We start from the raw sequence: 13,642 nt of genomic DNA, 5'->3' as shown, positions 1-13,642 counted from the left end.
AGTCTTTGGAGGCTACACGGAGGCACCTTTGCCTCTATCCTCCCTGTTCACAGGCGGCACCTGTCCAGCGTGCAGTGGGCCATCATCGCCATCCTCTTCCTTGCCATCGTCGGCCTCGGGATGGACAACGAAGCCTCGGGACCTCACCGCATCACCTCCACCACCACCACCACCACCACCATCACCACCACCAACAGCAGCAACGGCAGCAGCAGCCTGCGGATAAACGACCGCACCATGGCACCCACGTTCGACGTGACGGACGGGGGTCTCCGTAGGGGTCGCAGGGGTCTTGGGCGTCTCCCGGACGAGCCCCCGAAATCCCCGTGGCTCCTGCACCGCCTGGCCGATGGCGGGAGCGACGACGGGGATCGTAGGGGTCTCCGTGGGGGTCTCCGTAGGGGCCGTAGAGGTCTCCCGGACGAGCCCCCGAAATCCCCGTGGCTCCTGCACCGCCTGGCCGATGGCGGGGGTCGTCGTCGGGGTCGCGGGGGTCTCCCGGACGAGCCCCCGAAATCCTCGCGGCTTCTCCCCCGCCTGGCCGATGGTGGGGGTCGTCGTCGGGGTCGTGGGGGTCTCCCGGACGAGCCCCCGAAATCACCGCGGCTTCTCCCCCGCCTGGCCGATGGTGGGGGTCGTCGTCGGGGTCGTGGGGGTCTCCCGGACGAGCCCCCCACGCCCACCGCCACCGCCACCGCCCCGCCGCCGCTGCCGCCGTACTGGCCCGGTCGTCTCCCGCACCCGGCTCACGCGCTGGTGCTGCTGCAGTGCGTCGTGGCTTCGGCGGCAAACGTCTACAACGAGAAGATCTTCAAGGAGCGGCTGCCCGCCGGTGTCGCCGGTGTCACCGGCGGCTCGGAGAGCATCTTCCTGCAGAGCACTCGCCTCTACGGCTTCGGCGTCGCCTTCAACGCCGTGCCGCTGGTGCTGCAGGCGCGGCGGCGACGGGCGGCGGCGGCGGCCGCGGGGACGGGGGCGGCCGCGGGGACGGGGGCGGCCGCGGGGACGGGGGCGGCCGCGGGGACGGGGGCGGCCGCGGCCGCCCCCCCCGGCTGGCTGTCGGCGGCGTTCGGCGGGCACGGCCTCGCCTCGGCGGCCCTCGTCGCGGTGACGGCCCTGCAGGGCCTGGCGGTGGCGTTCATCCTCAAGTTCCGCGACAACATGTTCCACGTGCTGGCCGCCCAGATGTCGGCCGTGGCCGTGGCGGCCCTGTCGGCGGCGCTCCTCGCGTTCCGCCCGGGGCCGCCGTTCCTCGTGCACGCGGCCGTCGTCCCGCTGGCGGTGTTTGCGTACGCGGGGGCCGGGCGCGGCGGTCACGGCGGCGACGGAGGAGGCGGTGGAGGCGGCGGAGGCGGAGGAGGAGGAGGCGGAGGAGGTGGAGGAGGAGGAGGCGGTGGAGGCGGAGGAGAGTCGAGGAGGAGGAGGGCACAGGAGTGGGCGAGGGCAGAGCGGTCATGCGGGGTGAGGATGGTGGCGTGTGCGTGGTGAGGATGGTGAGGGTGGTGAGCGTGGTGAGGATGCTGAGCGTGGTGAGGATGGTGAGGATGGTGGCGTGGTGAGGATGGTGAGCGTGGTGAGGATGGTGAGGGTGAGCGTGGTGAGGATGGTGAGGTGAGCGTGGTGAGGATGGTGAGGGTGAGCGTGGTGAGGATGGTGAGGATGGTGAGCGTGGTGAGGATGCTGAGCGTGGTGAGGATGGTGAGGGTGAGCGTGGTGAGGATGGTGAGGGTGAGCGTGGTGAGGATGGTGAGGGTGAGCGTGGTGAGGATGGTGAGGGTGAGCGTGGTGAGGATGGTGAGGGTGAGCGTGGTGAGGATGGTGAGGTGTGCGTGGTGAGGATGGTGAGGATGGTGAGCGTGGTGAGGATGGTGAGGGTGAGCGTGGTGAGGATGGTGAGGATGGTGAGCGTGGTGAGGATGGTGAGGTGTGCATGGTGAGGATGGTGAGGGGAGCGTGGTGAGGTGTGCGTGGTGAGGATGGTGAGGTGAGCGGGGTGAGGATGCTGAGGTGAGCGTGGTGAGGATGGTGAGGTGTGCGTGGTGAGGATGGTGAGGATGGTGAGCGTGGTGAGGATGGTGAGGGTGAGCGTGGTGAGGATGGTGAGGATGGTGAGGATGGTGAGGATGGTGAGGTGTGCATGGTGAGGATGGTGAGGATGCTGAGCGTGGTGAGGATGGTGAGGGTGAGCGTGGTGAGGATGGTGAGGGTGAGCGTGGTGAGGATGGTGAGGTGTGCGTGGTGAGGATGGTGAGGTGAGCGTGGTGAGGATGGTGAGGTGAGCGTGGTGAGGATGGTGAGGGTGAGCGTGGTGAGGATGGTGAGGATGGTGAGCGTGGTGAGGATGCTGAGCGTGGTGAGGATGGTGAGGGTGAGCGTGGTGAGGATGGTGAGGGTGAGCGTGGTGAGGATGGTGAGGGTGAGCGTGGTGAGGATGGTGAGGGTGAGCGTGGTGAGGATGGTGAGGGTGAGCGTGGTGAGGATGGTGAGGTGTGCGTGGTGAGGATGGTGAGGATGGTGAGCGTGGTGAGGATGGTGAGGGTGAGCGTGGTGAGGATGGTGAGGATGGTGAGCGTGGTGAGGATGGTGAGGTGTGCATGGTGAGGATGGTGAGGGGAGCGTGGTGAGGTGTGCGTGGTGAGGATGGTGAGGTGAGCGGGGTGAGGATGCTGAGGTGAGCGTGGTGAGGATGGTGAGGTGTGCGTGGTGAGGATGGTGAGGATGGTGAGCGTGGTGAGGATGGTGAGGGTGAGCGTGGTGAGGATGGTGAGGATGGTGAGGATGGTGAGGATGGTGAGGTGTGCATGGTGAGGATGGTGAGGATGCTGAGCGTGGTGAGGATGGTGAGGGTGAGCGTGGTGAGGATGGTGAGGGTGAGCGTGGTGAGGATGGTGAGGGTGAGCGTGGTGAGGATGGTGAGGGTGAGCGTGGTGAGGATGGTGAGGATGGTGAGGATGGTGAGGATGGTGAGGTGTGCATGGTGAGGATGGTGAGGTGAGCGGGGTGAGGATGGTGAGGTGAGCGTGGTGAGGATGGTGAGGTGAGCGTGGTGAGGATGGTGAGGTGTGCGTGGTGAGGATGGTGAGGGGAGCGTGGTGAGGATGGTGAGGGGAGCGTGGTGAGGATGGTGAGGATGGTGAGGGGAGCGTGGTGAGGATGGTGTGGATTGTGAGGTGAGCGTGGTGAGGATGGTGAGGATGGTGAGGTGAGCGTGGTGAGGATGGTGAGCGTGGTGAGGATGGTGAGGGTGAGCGTGGTGAGCGTGGTGAGGATGGTGAGGTGTGCGTGGTGAGGATGGTGAGGAGAGCGTGGTGAGGATGGTGAGGATGGTGAGGTGTGCGTGGTGAGGATGGTGAGCGTGGTGAGGATGGTGAGGGTGAGCGTGGTGAGCGTGGTGAGGATGGTGAGGTGTGCGCGGTGAGGATGGTGAGGATGGTGGTGTGGTGAGGATGGTGAGGATGGTGAGCGTGGTGAGGATGGTGAGGTGAGCGTGGTGAGGATGGTGAGCATGGTGAGGATGGTGAGGTGAGCGTGGGGCACCTTTGTCTTTGTGTGATAACAGCACTTGCCTCAACAGTCTGTTAAAGGCTACCTGGGGGGCCTTTGTCTTTGTGTGATAACAGCACTTGCCCCAACGGTGTGTTAAAGGCTACCTGGGGGACCTTTGTCTGCCTCTCTCCAGGACGGCGAGGAGCTGCAGAGTCTCACGAAACCACACGGAGACGAATCGGAATCCGACTCACTCTGAGGGTACTCTCCACCAGGAGGGGAGTGAAGGACTCTCCACCAGGAGGGGAGTGAAGGACTCTCCACCAGGAGGGGAGTGAAGTAGTCTCCACCAGGAGGGGAGTGGAGAACTCTCCACCAGGAGGTAGAGTGAAGGACTCTCCACCAGGAGGTAGAGTGAAGGACTCTCCACCAGGAGGGGGGTGAAGGACTCTCCACCAGGAGGTAGAGTGAAGGACTCTCTACCAGGAGGGGAGTGGAGGACTCTCTACCAGGAGGGGAGTGGAGGACTCTCCACCAGGAGGGGAGTGGAGAACTCTCCACCAGGAGGTAGAGTGAAGGACTCTCCACCAGGAGGTAGAGTGAAGGACTCTCCACCAGGAGGGGGGTGAAGGACTCTCCACCAGGAGGTAGAGTGAAGGACTCTCTACCAGGAGGGGAGTGGAGGACTCTCTACCAGGAGGGGAGTGGAGGACTCTCCACCAGGAGGGGAGTGAAGGACTCTCCACCAGGAGGTAGAGTGAAGGACTCTCCACCAGGAGGTAGAGTGAAGGACTCTCCACCAGGAGGGGGGTGAAGGACTCTCCACCAAGAGGGGAGTGAAGGACTCTCCACCAGGAGGGGAGTGAAGTAGTCTCCACCAGGAGGGGAGTGAGGGACTCTCCACCAGGAGGGGAGTGAAGGACTCTCCACCAGGAGGGGAGTGAAGTAGTCTCCACCAGGAGGGGAGTGAAAGACTCTCCACCAGGAGGGGAGTGAAGGACTCTCCACCAGGAGGGGAGTGAAAGACTCTCCACCAGGAGGGGAGTGAAGTAGTCTCCACCAGGAGGGGAGTGAAAGACTCTCCACCAGGAGGGGAGTGAAGTAGTCTCCACCAGGAGGGGAGTGAAAGACTCTCCACCAGGAGGGGAGTGAAGGACTCTCCACCAGGAGGGGAGTGAAGTAGTCTCCACCAGGAGGGGAGTGAGGGAATCTCCACCAGGAGGGGAGTGAAGGACTCTCCACCAGGAGGTAGAGTGAAGGACTCTCCACCAGGAGGGGAGTGAAGGACTCTCCACCAGGAGGGGAGTGAAGGACTCTCTACCAGGAGGAGAGTGAAAGACTCTCCACCAGGAGGTAGAGTGAAGGACTCTCCACCAGGAGGTAGAGTGAAGGACTCTCCACCAGGAGGTAGAGTGGAGGACTCTCCACCAGGAGGTAGAGTGAACGACTCTCCACCAGGAGGGGAGTGAAGGACTCTCCACCAGGAGGTAGAGTGAAGGACTCTCCACCAGGAGGTAGAGTGAAGGACTCTCCACCAGGAGGTAGAGTGAAGGACTCTCCACCAGGAGGTAGAGTGAAGGACTCTCCACCAGGAGGTAGAGTGAAGGACTCTCCACCAGGAGGGGAGTGAAGGACTCTCCACCAGGAGGGGAGTGAAGGACTCTCCACCAGGAGGGGAGTGAGGGACTCTCTACCAGGAGGTAGAGTGAAGGACTCTCTACCAGGAGGTAGAGTGAAGGACTCTCCACCAGGAGGTAGAGTGAAGGACTCTCCACCAGGAGGTAGAGTGAAGGACTCTCCACCAGGAGGTAGAGTGAAGGACTCTCCACCAGGAGGGGAGTGGAGGACTCTCCACCAGGAGGGGAGTGGAGGACTCTCTACCAGGAGGGGAGTGAAGGACTCTCCACCAGGAGGGGAGTGGAGGACTCTCCACCAGGAGGGGAGTGAGGGACTACACCAGGAGGGGAGTGAAGGACTCTCCACCAGGAGGGGAGTGGAGGACTCTCCACCAGGAGGGGAGTGAAGGACTCTCCACCAGGAGGGGAGTGAAGGACTCTCCACCAGGAGGTAGAGTGAAGGACTCTCCACCAGGAGGTAGAGTGAAGGACTCTCCACCAGGAGGGGAGTGAAGGACTCTACCAGGAGGTAGAGTGAAGGACTCTCCACCAGGAGGGGAGTGAGGGACTCTCCACCAGGAGGGGAGTGAAGGACTCTCCACCAGGAGGTAGAGTGAAGGACTCTCCACCAGGAGGTAGAGTGAAGGACTCTCCACCAGGAGGTAGAGTGAAGGACTCTCCACCAGGAGGTAGAGTGAAGGACTCTCCACCAGGAGGGGAGTGAAGGACTCTCCACCAGGAGGTAGAGTGAAGGACTCTCTACCAGGAGGGGGGTGAAGGACTCTCCACCAGGAGGGGAGTGAAGGACTCTCCACCAGGAGGGGAGTGAAGGACTCTCCACCAGGAGGTAGAGTGAAGGACTCTCCACCAGGAGGTAGAGTGAAGGACTCTCCACCAGGAGGGGAGTGAAGGACTCTCCACCAGGAGGTAGAGTGAAGGACTCTCCACCAGGAGGGGAGTGGAGGACTCTCCACCAGGAGGGGAGTGAAGGACTCTCCACCAGGAGGGGAGTGAAGGACTCTCCACCAGGAGGTAGAGTGAAGGACTCTCCACCAGGAGGGGAGTGGAGGACTCTCCACCAGGAGGGGAGTGAAGGACTCTCTACCAGGAGGGGAGTGGAGGACTCTCCACCAGGAGGAAGAGTGAAGGACTCTCTACCAGGAGGGGAGTGGAGGACTCTCTACCAGGAGGTAGAGTGAAGGACTCTCCACCAGGAGGTAGAGTGAAGGACTCTCCACCAGGAGGGGAGTGAGGGACTCTCCACCAGGAGGGGAGTGGAGGACTCTCCACCAGGAGGGGAGTGAAGGACTCTCCACCAGGAGGGGAGTGAGGGACTCTCCACCAGGAGGTAGAGTGAAGGACTCTCCACCAGGAGGGGAGTGAAGGACTCTCCACCAGGAGGTAGAGTGAAGGACTCTCCACCAGGAGGTAGAGTGAAGGACTCTCCACCAGGAGGTAGAGTGAAGGACTCTCCACCAGGAGGTAGAGTGAAGGACTCTCCACCAGGAGGTAGAGTGAGGGACTCTCTACCAGGAGGGGAGTGAAGGACTCTCCACCAGGAGGGGAGTGAAGGACTCTCCACCAGGAGGGGGGTGAAGGACTCTCCACCAGGAGGGGAGTGAAGGACTCTCCACCAGGAGGGGAGTGAAGGACTCTCCACCAGGAGGTAGAGTGAAGGACTCTCCACCAGGAGGGGAGTGAAGGACTCTCCACCAGGAGGGGAGTGAAGGACTCTCCACCAGGAGGGGAGTGAAGGACTCTCCACCAGGAGGGGAGTGAGGGACTCTCCACCAGGAGGGGAGTGAAGGACTCTCCACCAGGAGGGGAGTGAGGGACTCTCCACCAGGAGGGGAGTGAAGGACTCTCCACCAGGAGGGGAGTGAAGGACTCTCCACCAGGAGGTAGAGTGAAGGACTCTCCACCAGGAGGGGAGTGAAGGACTCTCCACCAGGAGGGGAGTGAAGGACTCTCCACCAGGAGGGGAGTGAAGGACTCTCCACCAGGAGGGGAGTGAGGGACTCTCCACCAGGAGGGGAGTGAAGGACTCTCCACCAGGAGGTAGAGTGAAGGACTCTCCACCAGGAGGGGAGTGAAGGACTCTCCACCAGGAGGGGAGTGAAGGACTCTCCACCAGGAGGGGAGTGAAGGACTCTCCACCAGGAGGGGAGTGAGGGACTCTCCACCAGGAGGGGAGTGAAGGACTCTCCACCAGGAGGTAGAGTGAAGGACTCTCCACCAGGAGGTAGAGTGAAGGACTCTCCACCAGGAGGGGAGTGAAGGACTCTCCACCAGTAGGGGAGTGAAGGACTCTCCACCAGGAGGTAGAGTGAAGGACTCTCCACCAGGAGGGGAGTGAAGGACTCTCCACCAGGAGGGGAGTGAAGGACTCTCCACCAGGAGGTAGAGTGAAGGACTCTCCACCAGGAGGGGAGTGAAGGACTCTCTACCAGGAGGGGAGTGAGGGACTCTCCACCAGGAGGGGAGTGAGGGACTCTATACCAGGAGGGGAGTGAGGGACTCTCCACCAGGAGGGGAGTGAAGGACTCTCTACCAGGAGGGGAGTGAAGGACTCTCCACCAGGAGGGGAGTGAAGGACTCTCCACCAGGAGGTAGAGTGAAGGACTCTCCACCAGGAGGGGAGTGAAGGACTCTCTACCAGGAGGGGAGTGGAGGACTCTCCACCAGGAGGGGAGTGGAGGACTCTCTACCAGGAGGGGAGTGAAGGACTCTCTACCAGGAGGGGAGTGGAGGACTCTCAACCAGGAGGGGAGTGGAGGACTCTCCACCAGGAGGTAGAGTGAAGGACTCTCCACCAGGAGGGGAGTGGAGGACTCTCCACCAGGAGGGGAGTGAAGGACTCTCTACCAGGAGGGGAGTGGAGGACTCTCAACCAGGAGGGGAGTGGAGGACTCTCCACCAGGAGGGGGGTGAAGGACTCTCTACCAGGAGGGGAGTGGAGGACTCTCCACCAGGAGGGGAGTGAAGGACTCTCTACCAGGAGGGGAGTGGAGGACTCTCCACCAGGAGGTAGAGTGAAGGACTCTCCACCAGGAGGGGAGTGAAGGACTCTCTACCAGGAGGGGAGTGAAGGACTCTCCACCAGGAGGGGAGTGAAGGACTCTCCACCAGGAGGTAGAGTGAAGGACTCTCCACCAGGAAGGTAGTGAAGGACTCTCTACCAGGAGGGGAGTGAAGGACTCTCCACCAGGAGGTAGAGTGAAGGACTCTCCACCAGGAAGGTAGTGAAGGACTCTCCACCAGGAGGGGAGTGAAGGACTCTCCACCAGGAGGGGAGTGGAGGACTCTCTACCAGGAGGTAGAGTGAAGGACTCTCCACCAGGAGGGGAGTGAAGGACTCTCCACCAGGAGGGGAGTGAAGGACTCTCCACCAGGAGGGGAGTGAAGGACTCTCCACCAGGAGGGGAGTGAAGGACTCTCCACCAGGAGGGGAGTGGAGGACTCTCCACCAGGAGGGGAGTGAGGGACTCTCCACCAGGAGGTAGAGTGAAGGACTCTCCACCAGGAGGGGAGTGAAGGACTCTCCACCAGGAGGGGAGTGAAGGACTCTCCACCAGGAGGGGAGTGGAGGACTCTCCACCAGGAGGGGAGTGGAGGACTCTCTACCAGGAGGGGAGTGAAGTAGTCTCCACCAGGAGGGGAGTGAAGGACTCTCCACCAGGAGGGGAGTGAAGTAGTCTCCACCAGGAGGGGAGTGGAGGACTCTCCACCAGGAGGGGAGTGAAGGACTCTCCACCAGGAGGGGAGTGAAGGACTCTCCACCAGGAGGTAGAGTGAAGGACTCTACCAGGAGGGGAGTGAAGGACTCTCCACCAGGAGGGGAGTGAAGGACTCTCCACCAGGAGGGGAGTGAAGTAGTCTCCACCAGGAGGGGAGTGAAGGACTCTCCACCAGGAGGGGAGTGAAGGACTCTCCACCAGGAGGGGAGTGAAGGACTCTCCACCAGGAGGTAGAGTGAAGGACTCTCCACCAGGAGGGGAGTGAAGGACTCTCCACCAGGAGGTAGAGTGAAGGACTCTACCAGGAGGGGAGTGAAAGACTCTCTACCAGGAGGGGTGTGGAGGACTCTCTACCAGGAGGGGAGTGGAGGACTCTCTACCAGGAGGTAGAGTGAAGGACTCTCCACCAGGAGGTAGAGTGAAGGACTCTCTACCAGGAGGGGAGTGGAGGACTCTCTACCAGGAGGGGAGTGGAGGACTGGGTGGTGGTGGTGCTGCTAGACTCGTTGTAACGGCTGGGATGAGATTGTGTGGATCAGTTTTGGTGTGCGTGTGTGTGTGTGTAGGTGTGTGTGTATAGGTGTGTGTGTAGGTGTGTGTGTGTAGGGGTGTGTGTGTAGGTGTGTGTGTGTAGGTGTGTGTGTGTAGGTGTGTGTGTGTAGGTCTGTGTGTGTGTGTAGGTGTGTGTGTGTAGGTGTGTGTGTGTGTAGGTGTGTGTGTAGGTGTGTGTGTGTAGGTGTGTGTGTGTAGGTGTGTGTGTAGGTGTGTGTATGTAGGTGTGTGTGTGTAGGTGTGTGTGTAGGTGTGTGTGTGTAGGTGTCTGTGTGTGTAGGTGTGTGTGTGTGTAGGTGTGTGTGTGTGTGTAGGTGTGTGTAGGTGTGTGTGTGTAGGTGTGTGTAGGTGTGTGTGCGTGCGTGTGTGTGTGTAGGTGTGTGTGCGTGCGTGTGTGTGTGTAGGTGTGTGTGTGTAGGTGTGTGTAGGTGTGTGTGCGTGCGTGTGTGTGTGTAGGTGTGTGTGTGTGTATGTAGGTGTGTGTAGGTGTGTGTGTGCGTGTGTAGGTGTGTGTGTGTGTAGGTGTGTGTGTGTAGGTGTGTGTGTGTGTGTGTAGGTGTGTGTGTGCGTTTGTGTAGGTGTGTGTGTGTGTATGTGTAGGTGTGTGTGTGTAGGTGTGTGTGTGCGTGTGTGTAGGTGTGTGTGTGTGTAGGTGTGTGTGTGTGTAGGTGTGTGTGTGCGTGTGTAGGTGCCTGTGTGTGTGTAGGTGTGTGTGTGTAGGTGCCTGTGTGTGTGTGTAGGTGTGTGTGTGCGTGTGTAGGTGTGTGTGTAGGTGTGTGTGTAGGTGTGTGCGTGTGTAGGTGTGTGTGTGTGTGTAGGTGTGTGTGTAGGTGTGTGTCTGTGTGTAGGTGTAGATGTGTCTGTGTGTGTGTGTCTGTGTGTGTGTAGGTGTGTGTGTGTAGGTGTGTGTGTAGGTGTGTGTGTGTAGGTGTGTGTGTAGGTGTGTGTGTAGGTGTGTGTGTGTGTAGGTGTGTGTGTGTAGGTGTGTGTGTGTGTAGGTGTGTGTGTGTGTAGGTGTGTGTGTAGGTGTGTGTGTAGGTGTGTGTGTAGGTGTGTGTGTGTGTAGGCGTGTGTGTAGGTGTGCGTGTGTGTGTAGGTGTGTGTGTGTGTAGGTGTGTGTAGGTGTGTGTGTGCGTGTGTAGGTGCGTGTGTAGGTGTGTGTGTAGGTGTGTGTGTGTGTAGGTGTGTGTGTGTGCGTGTGTGTAGGTGTGTGTGTAAGTGTGTAGGTGTGTGTGTGTGTAGGTGTGTGTGTGTGTGTGTAGGTGTGTGTGTCTGTGTGTAGGTGTGTGTGTGTGTGTAGGTGTGTGTGTGTAGGTGTGTGTGTGTGTAGGTGTGTGTGTAGGTGTGTGTGTGTAGGTGTCTGCGTGTGTGCCACAGTGTGGGTAGCCTTAATAGGTGCTCGCTGACAGCACTTGCCCCCGCGGCCTGGTCCAGGCTACGCGGGGAATCTTTGTCTTTGTGTGGACGTCGCGAATGGAATAAAATGTGGACATCGTTAGTTGTTGTGGTTGTGGAGTTTTCCTCATGCACCTAGACTGGCACAGCAGCACAACCCATGGCACCTGCACGGTCTGTCACGTGACCTCCTCATGCACCTAGCCTGGCACAGCGGTACAACCCCATGGCACCTGCAGGGTCTGTCACGTGACCTCCTCCTCATGCACCTAGCCTGGCACAGCAGCAGCACAACCCATGGCACCTGCAGGGTTTGTCACGTGACCTCATGCACCTAGCCTGGCACAGCAGTACAACCCATGGCACCTGCAGGGTCTGTCACGTGACCTCCTCATGCACCTAGCCTGGCACAGCAGTCAACCCATGGCACCTGCAGGGTCTGTCACGTGACCTCTTCCTGCACCTAGCCTGGCACAGCAGTACAACCCACGGCACCTGCAGGGTCTGTCACGTGACCTCCTCCTCATGCACCTAGGCTGGCACAGCAGCACAGCTGCTGTTGCCGAGTTGGTGACGTTCCGCGGCGTGGCCTCCACCAGGGGGCGCACATCGTCCAGCTTTGCTTCCAGGCGACGGCAAAGACGACGACTCTGGTGCACCTAGCCTGGCACAGACCACTGGTGCACCTAGCCTGGCACCAGCGCAACTCCAGTGGCTGGCTCTGTGGGGTTGGGCGGGAGAGACAAAGGCGGCCGGGCGTGTGGTGGTTGCTAGGCACCCACCCTTACTGTCTGTGTGTGTCTGTGTGTGTGTGTCTGTGTTGTGTCTGTGTGTGTCTGTGTGTGTGGGTGTCTGTGTGTGTGTCTGTGTGTGTGTGTCTGTGTGTGTGAGTGTGTGTGTGTCTGTGTGTGTGTGTCTGTGTGTATGTCTGTGTGTGTCTGTGTGTGTGTCTGTGTGTGTGTTTGTGTCTGTGTCTGTGTGTGTCTGTGTGTCTGTCTGTGTGTGTCTGTGTGTGTCTGTGTGTGTCTGTGTGTGTGTCTGTGTGTGTGTTTGTGTCTGTGTGTGTCTGTGTGTCTGTCTGTGTGTGTCTGTGTGTTTGTGTCTGTGTCTGTGTGTGTCTGTGTGTGTGTCTGTGTGTGTGAGTGTGTGTGTGTCTGTGTGTGTGTCTATTTGTGTGTGTGTGTCTGTGTGTGTGAGTGTGTGTGTGTGTCTGTGTGTGTGTCTGTGTGTGAGTGTGTGTCTGTATGTGTGTGTCTGTGTGTGTGTGTCTGTGTCTGTGTGTCTGCGTGTGTCTGTCTGTGTGTGTGTTTGTGTGTCTGTGTGTGTCTGAGTGTGTGTGTCTGTGTGTGTGTGTCTGTGTGTGTCTGAGTGTGTGTGTCTGTGTGTGTGTCTGTGTGTGTCTGAGTGTGTGTGTCTGTGTGTGTGTCTGTGTGTGTGTGTCTGTGTGTGTATGTGTGTCTGTGTGTGTATGTGTGTATGTGTGTCTGTGTGTGTGTCTGTGTGTGTGTGTCTGTGTGTGTGTGTCTGTGTGTGTGTGTGTCTGTGTGTCTGCGTGTGTCTGTGTGTGTGTCTGTGTGTGTGTCTGTGTGTGTGTTTGTGTGTCTGTGTGTGTCTGAGTGTGTGTCTGTGTGTGTGTTTGTGTGTCTGTGTGTGTCTGTGTGTGTGTCTGTGTGTGTGTCTGTGTGTGTGTGTCTGTGTGTGTATGTGTGTGTATGTGTGTGTGTCTGTGTGTGTCTGTTTGTGTGTCTGTGTGTGTGTTTGTGTGTCTGTGTGTGTCTGAGTGTGTGTGTGTGTTTGTGTGTCTGTGTGTGTCTGAGTGTGTGTGTGTGTGTCTGTGTGTGTGTCTGTGTGTGTGTGTGTCTGTGTGTGTCTGTGTGTGTGTATCTGTGTGTGTGTGTCTGTGTGTGTCTGTGTGTGTCTGTCTGTGTGTGTGTATGTCTTTATGTGTGCGTCTGTGTGTGTATGTCTTTATGTGTGCGTCTGTGTGTATGTCTTTATGTGTGCGTCTGTGTGTGTTTGTGTGTGTGTTTGTCTGTGTGTGTTTGTGTGTGTGTCTGCGTGTGTCTGTGTGTGTTTGTCAGTGTGTGTGTCTGTGTGTGTGTGTCTGTGTGTGTCTGTGTGTGAGTTTAACCAGGCTGGATTGTGTGAGGAGCTCACAAATCCTTGAAAGATCTGGGCAAGGTCCCATCGGTGAGCTCCTCCGGCGGGCAAGGCTGCGATGGCTGGGTCATGTAGCCCGCATGCCCAGCCACCGCATGCCGAAACAGCTTTTGATCGGCCGGATTGAGGGGGCTAAACGGGCGCGGCACGGGCTAGAGAAGAGATGGAGTGATGTGGTACAGGAGGACGTGGAGCTGAGTGGACTTGCCGATGACCGGTACCAGCGGTGTCAAGATCGGCCTCTGTGGAGGAGGCTCGTGAAGGACGCTACTGGGCAGTTGGAGGCAGTCGCCCTCCAACAACAACGGAGGGCGGAGGAGCGACACTCACAACAACGAGCTGAGCGCCGGGTGGCTAATGCACAGCAGGTTGGCACAGTAGGGGGCACAGGTGGTGCATCAGCCAGTCATCTCAGTCAGTCGACCCGTGGCACCTGCTGGGTCTGCCCCGTGACCTCCTGCCAGCGGGCGTTCGACACTCCACGTGGCCTCAGGGTGCACATAGCCTGGCACAAGCGTCGTGGTGACGTCACCGCCACTTAGTGGCGAATGGCGGTTGTTGTTGTTGCTGCTACTCACTACAACACTTGCCCCTACAGCCCTGGTAGAGGCTACCTGGGGGAGCTTTGTCTGTGTGTGTGTAGGTGCTGCTACTCGCTACTGACTACAGCACTTGCCCCTACAGCCTGCTAAAAGC

At 59.3% G+C, this 13,642-nt stretch overlaps 1 protein-coding gene across 1 annotated transcript in view; it reads left to right on the top strand.

The window, feature by feature from the left end:
* SLC35A5 (solute carrier family 35 member A5) overlaps positions 1 to 10,889 on the top strand; it is a 31,403-nt gene extending 20,514 nt beyond the window's left edge. Inside the window, exons 5-9 of the mRNA XM_076057805.1 lie at positions 54 to 968; positions 1,065 to 1,345; positions 2,612 to 2,643; positions 3,680 to 8,313; positions 9,253 to 10,889. Of these exons, the coding sequence (XP_075913920.1) occupies positions 54 to 968; positions 1,065 to 1,345; positions 2,612 to 2,643; positions 3,680 to 3,745 (1,294 nt within the window). The 3' untranslated portion in view covers positions 3,746 to 8,313; positions 9,253 to 10,889. The remainder of the gene's footprint in view (positions 1 to 53; positions 969 to 1,064; positions 1,346 to 2,611; positions 2,644 to 3,679; positions 8,314 to 9,252) is intronic.
* The last annotated feature ends 2,753 nt before the right edge of the window (positions 10,890 to 13,642 follow it).

Source organism: Petromyzon marinus, chromosome 84 (assembly GCF_048934315.1).
Source record: "Petromyzon marinus isolate PM22_M1 ecotype Great Lakes invasive population chromosome 84, UKy_Petmar_22M1.pri1.0, whole genome shotgun sequence".
In the NCBI taxonomy this organism is placed as follows: Eukaryota; Metazoa; Chordata; class Hyperoartia; order Petromyzontiformes; family Petromyzontidae; genus Petromyzon; species Petromyzon marinus.
The sequence above is the reverse complement of the archived record's forward strand: the minus strand, read 5'-3'. Positions and strand labels throughout refer to the sequence as shown.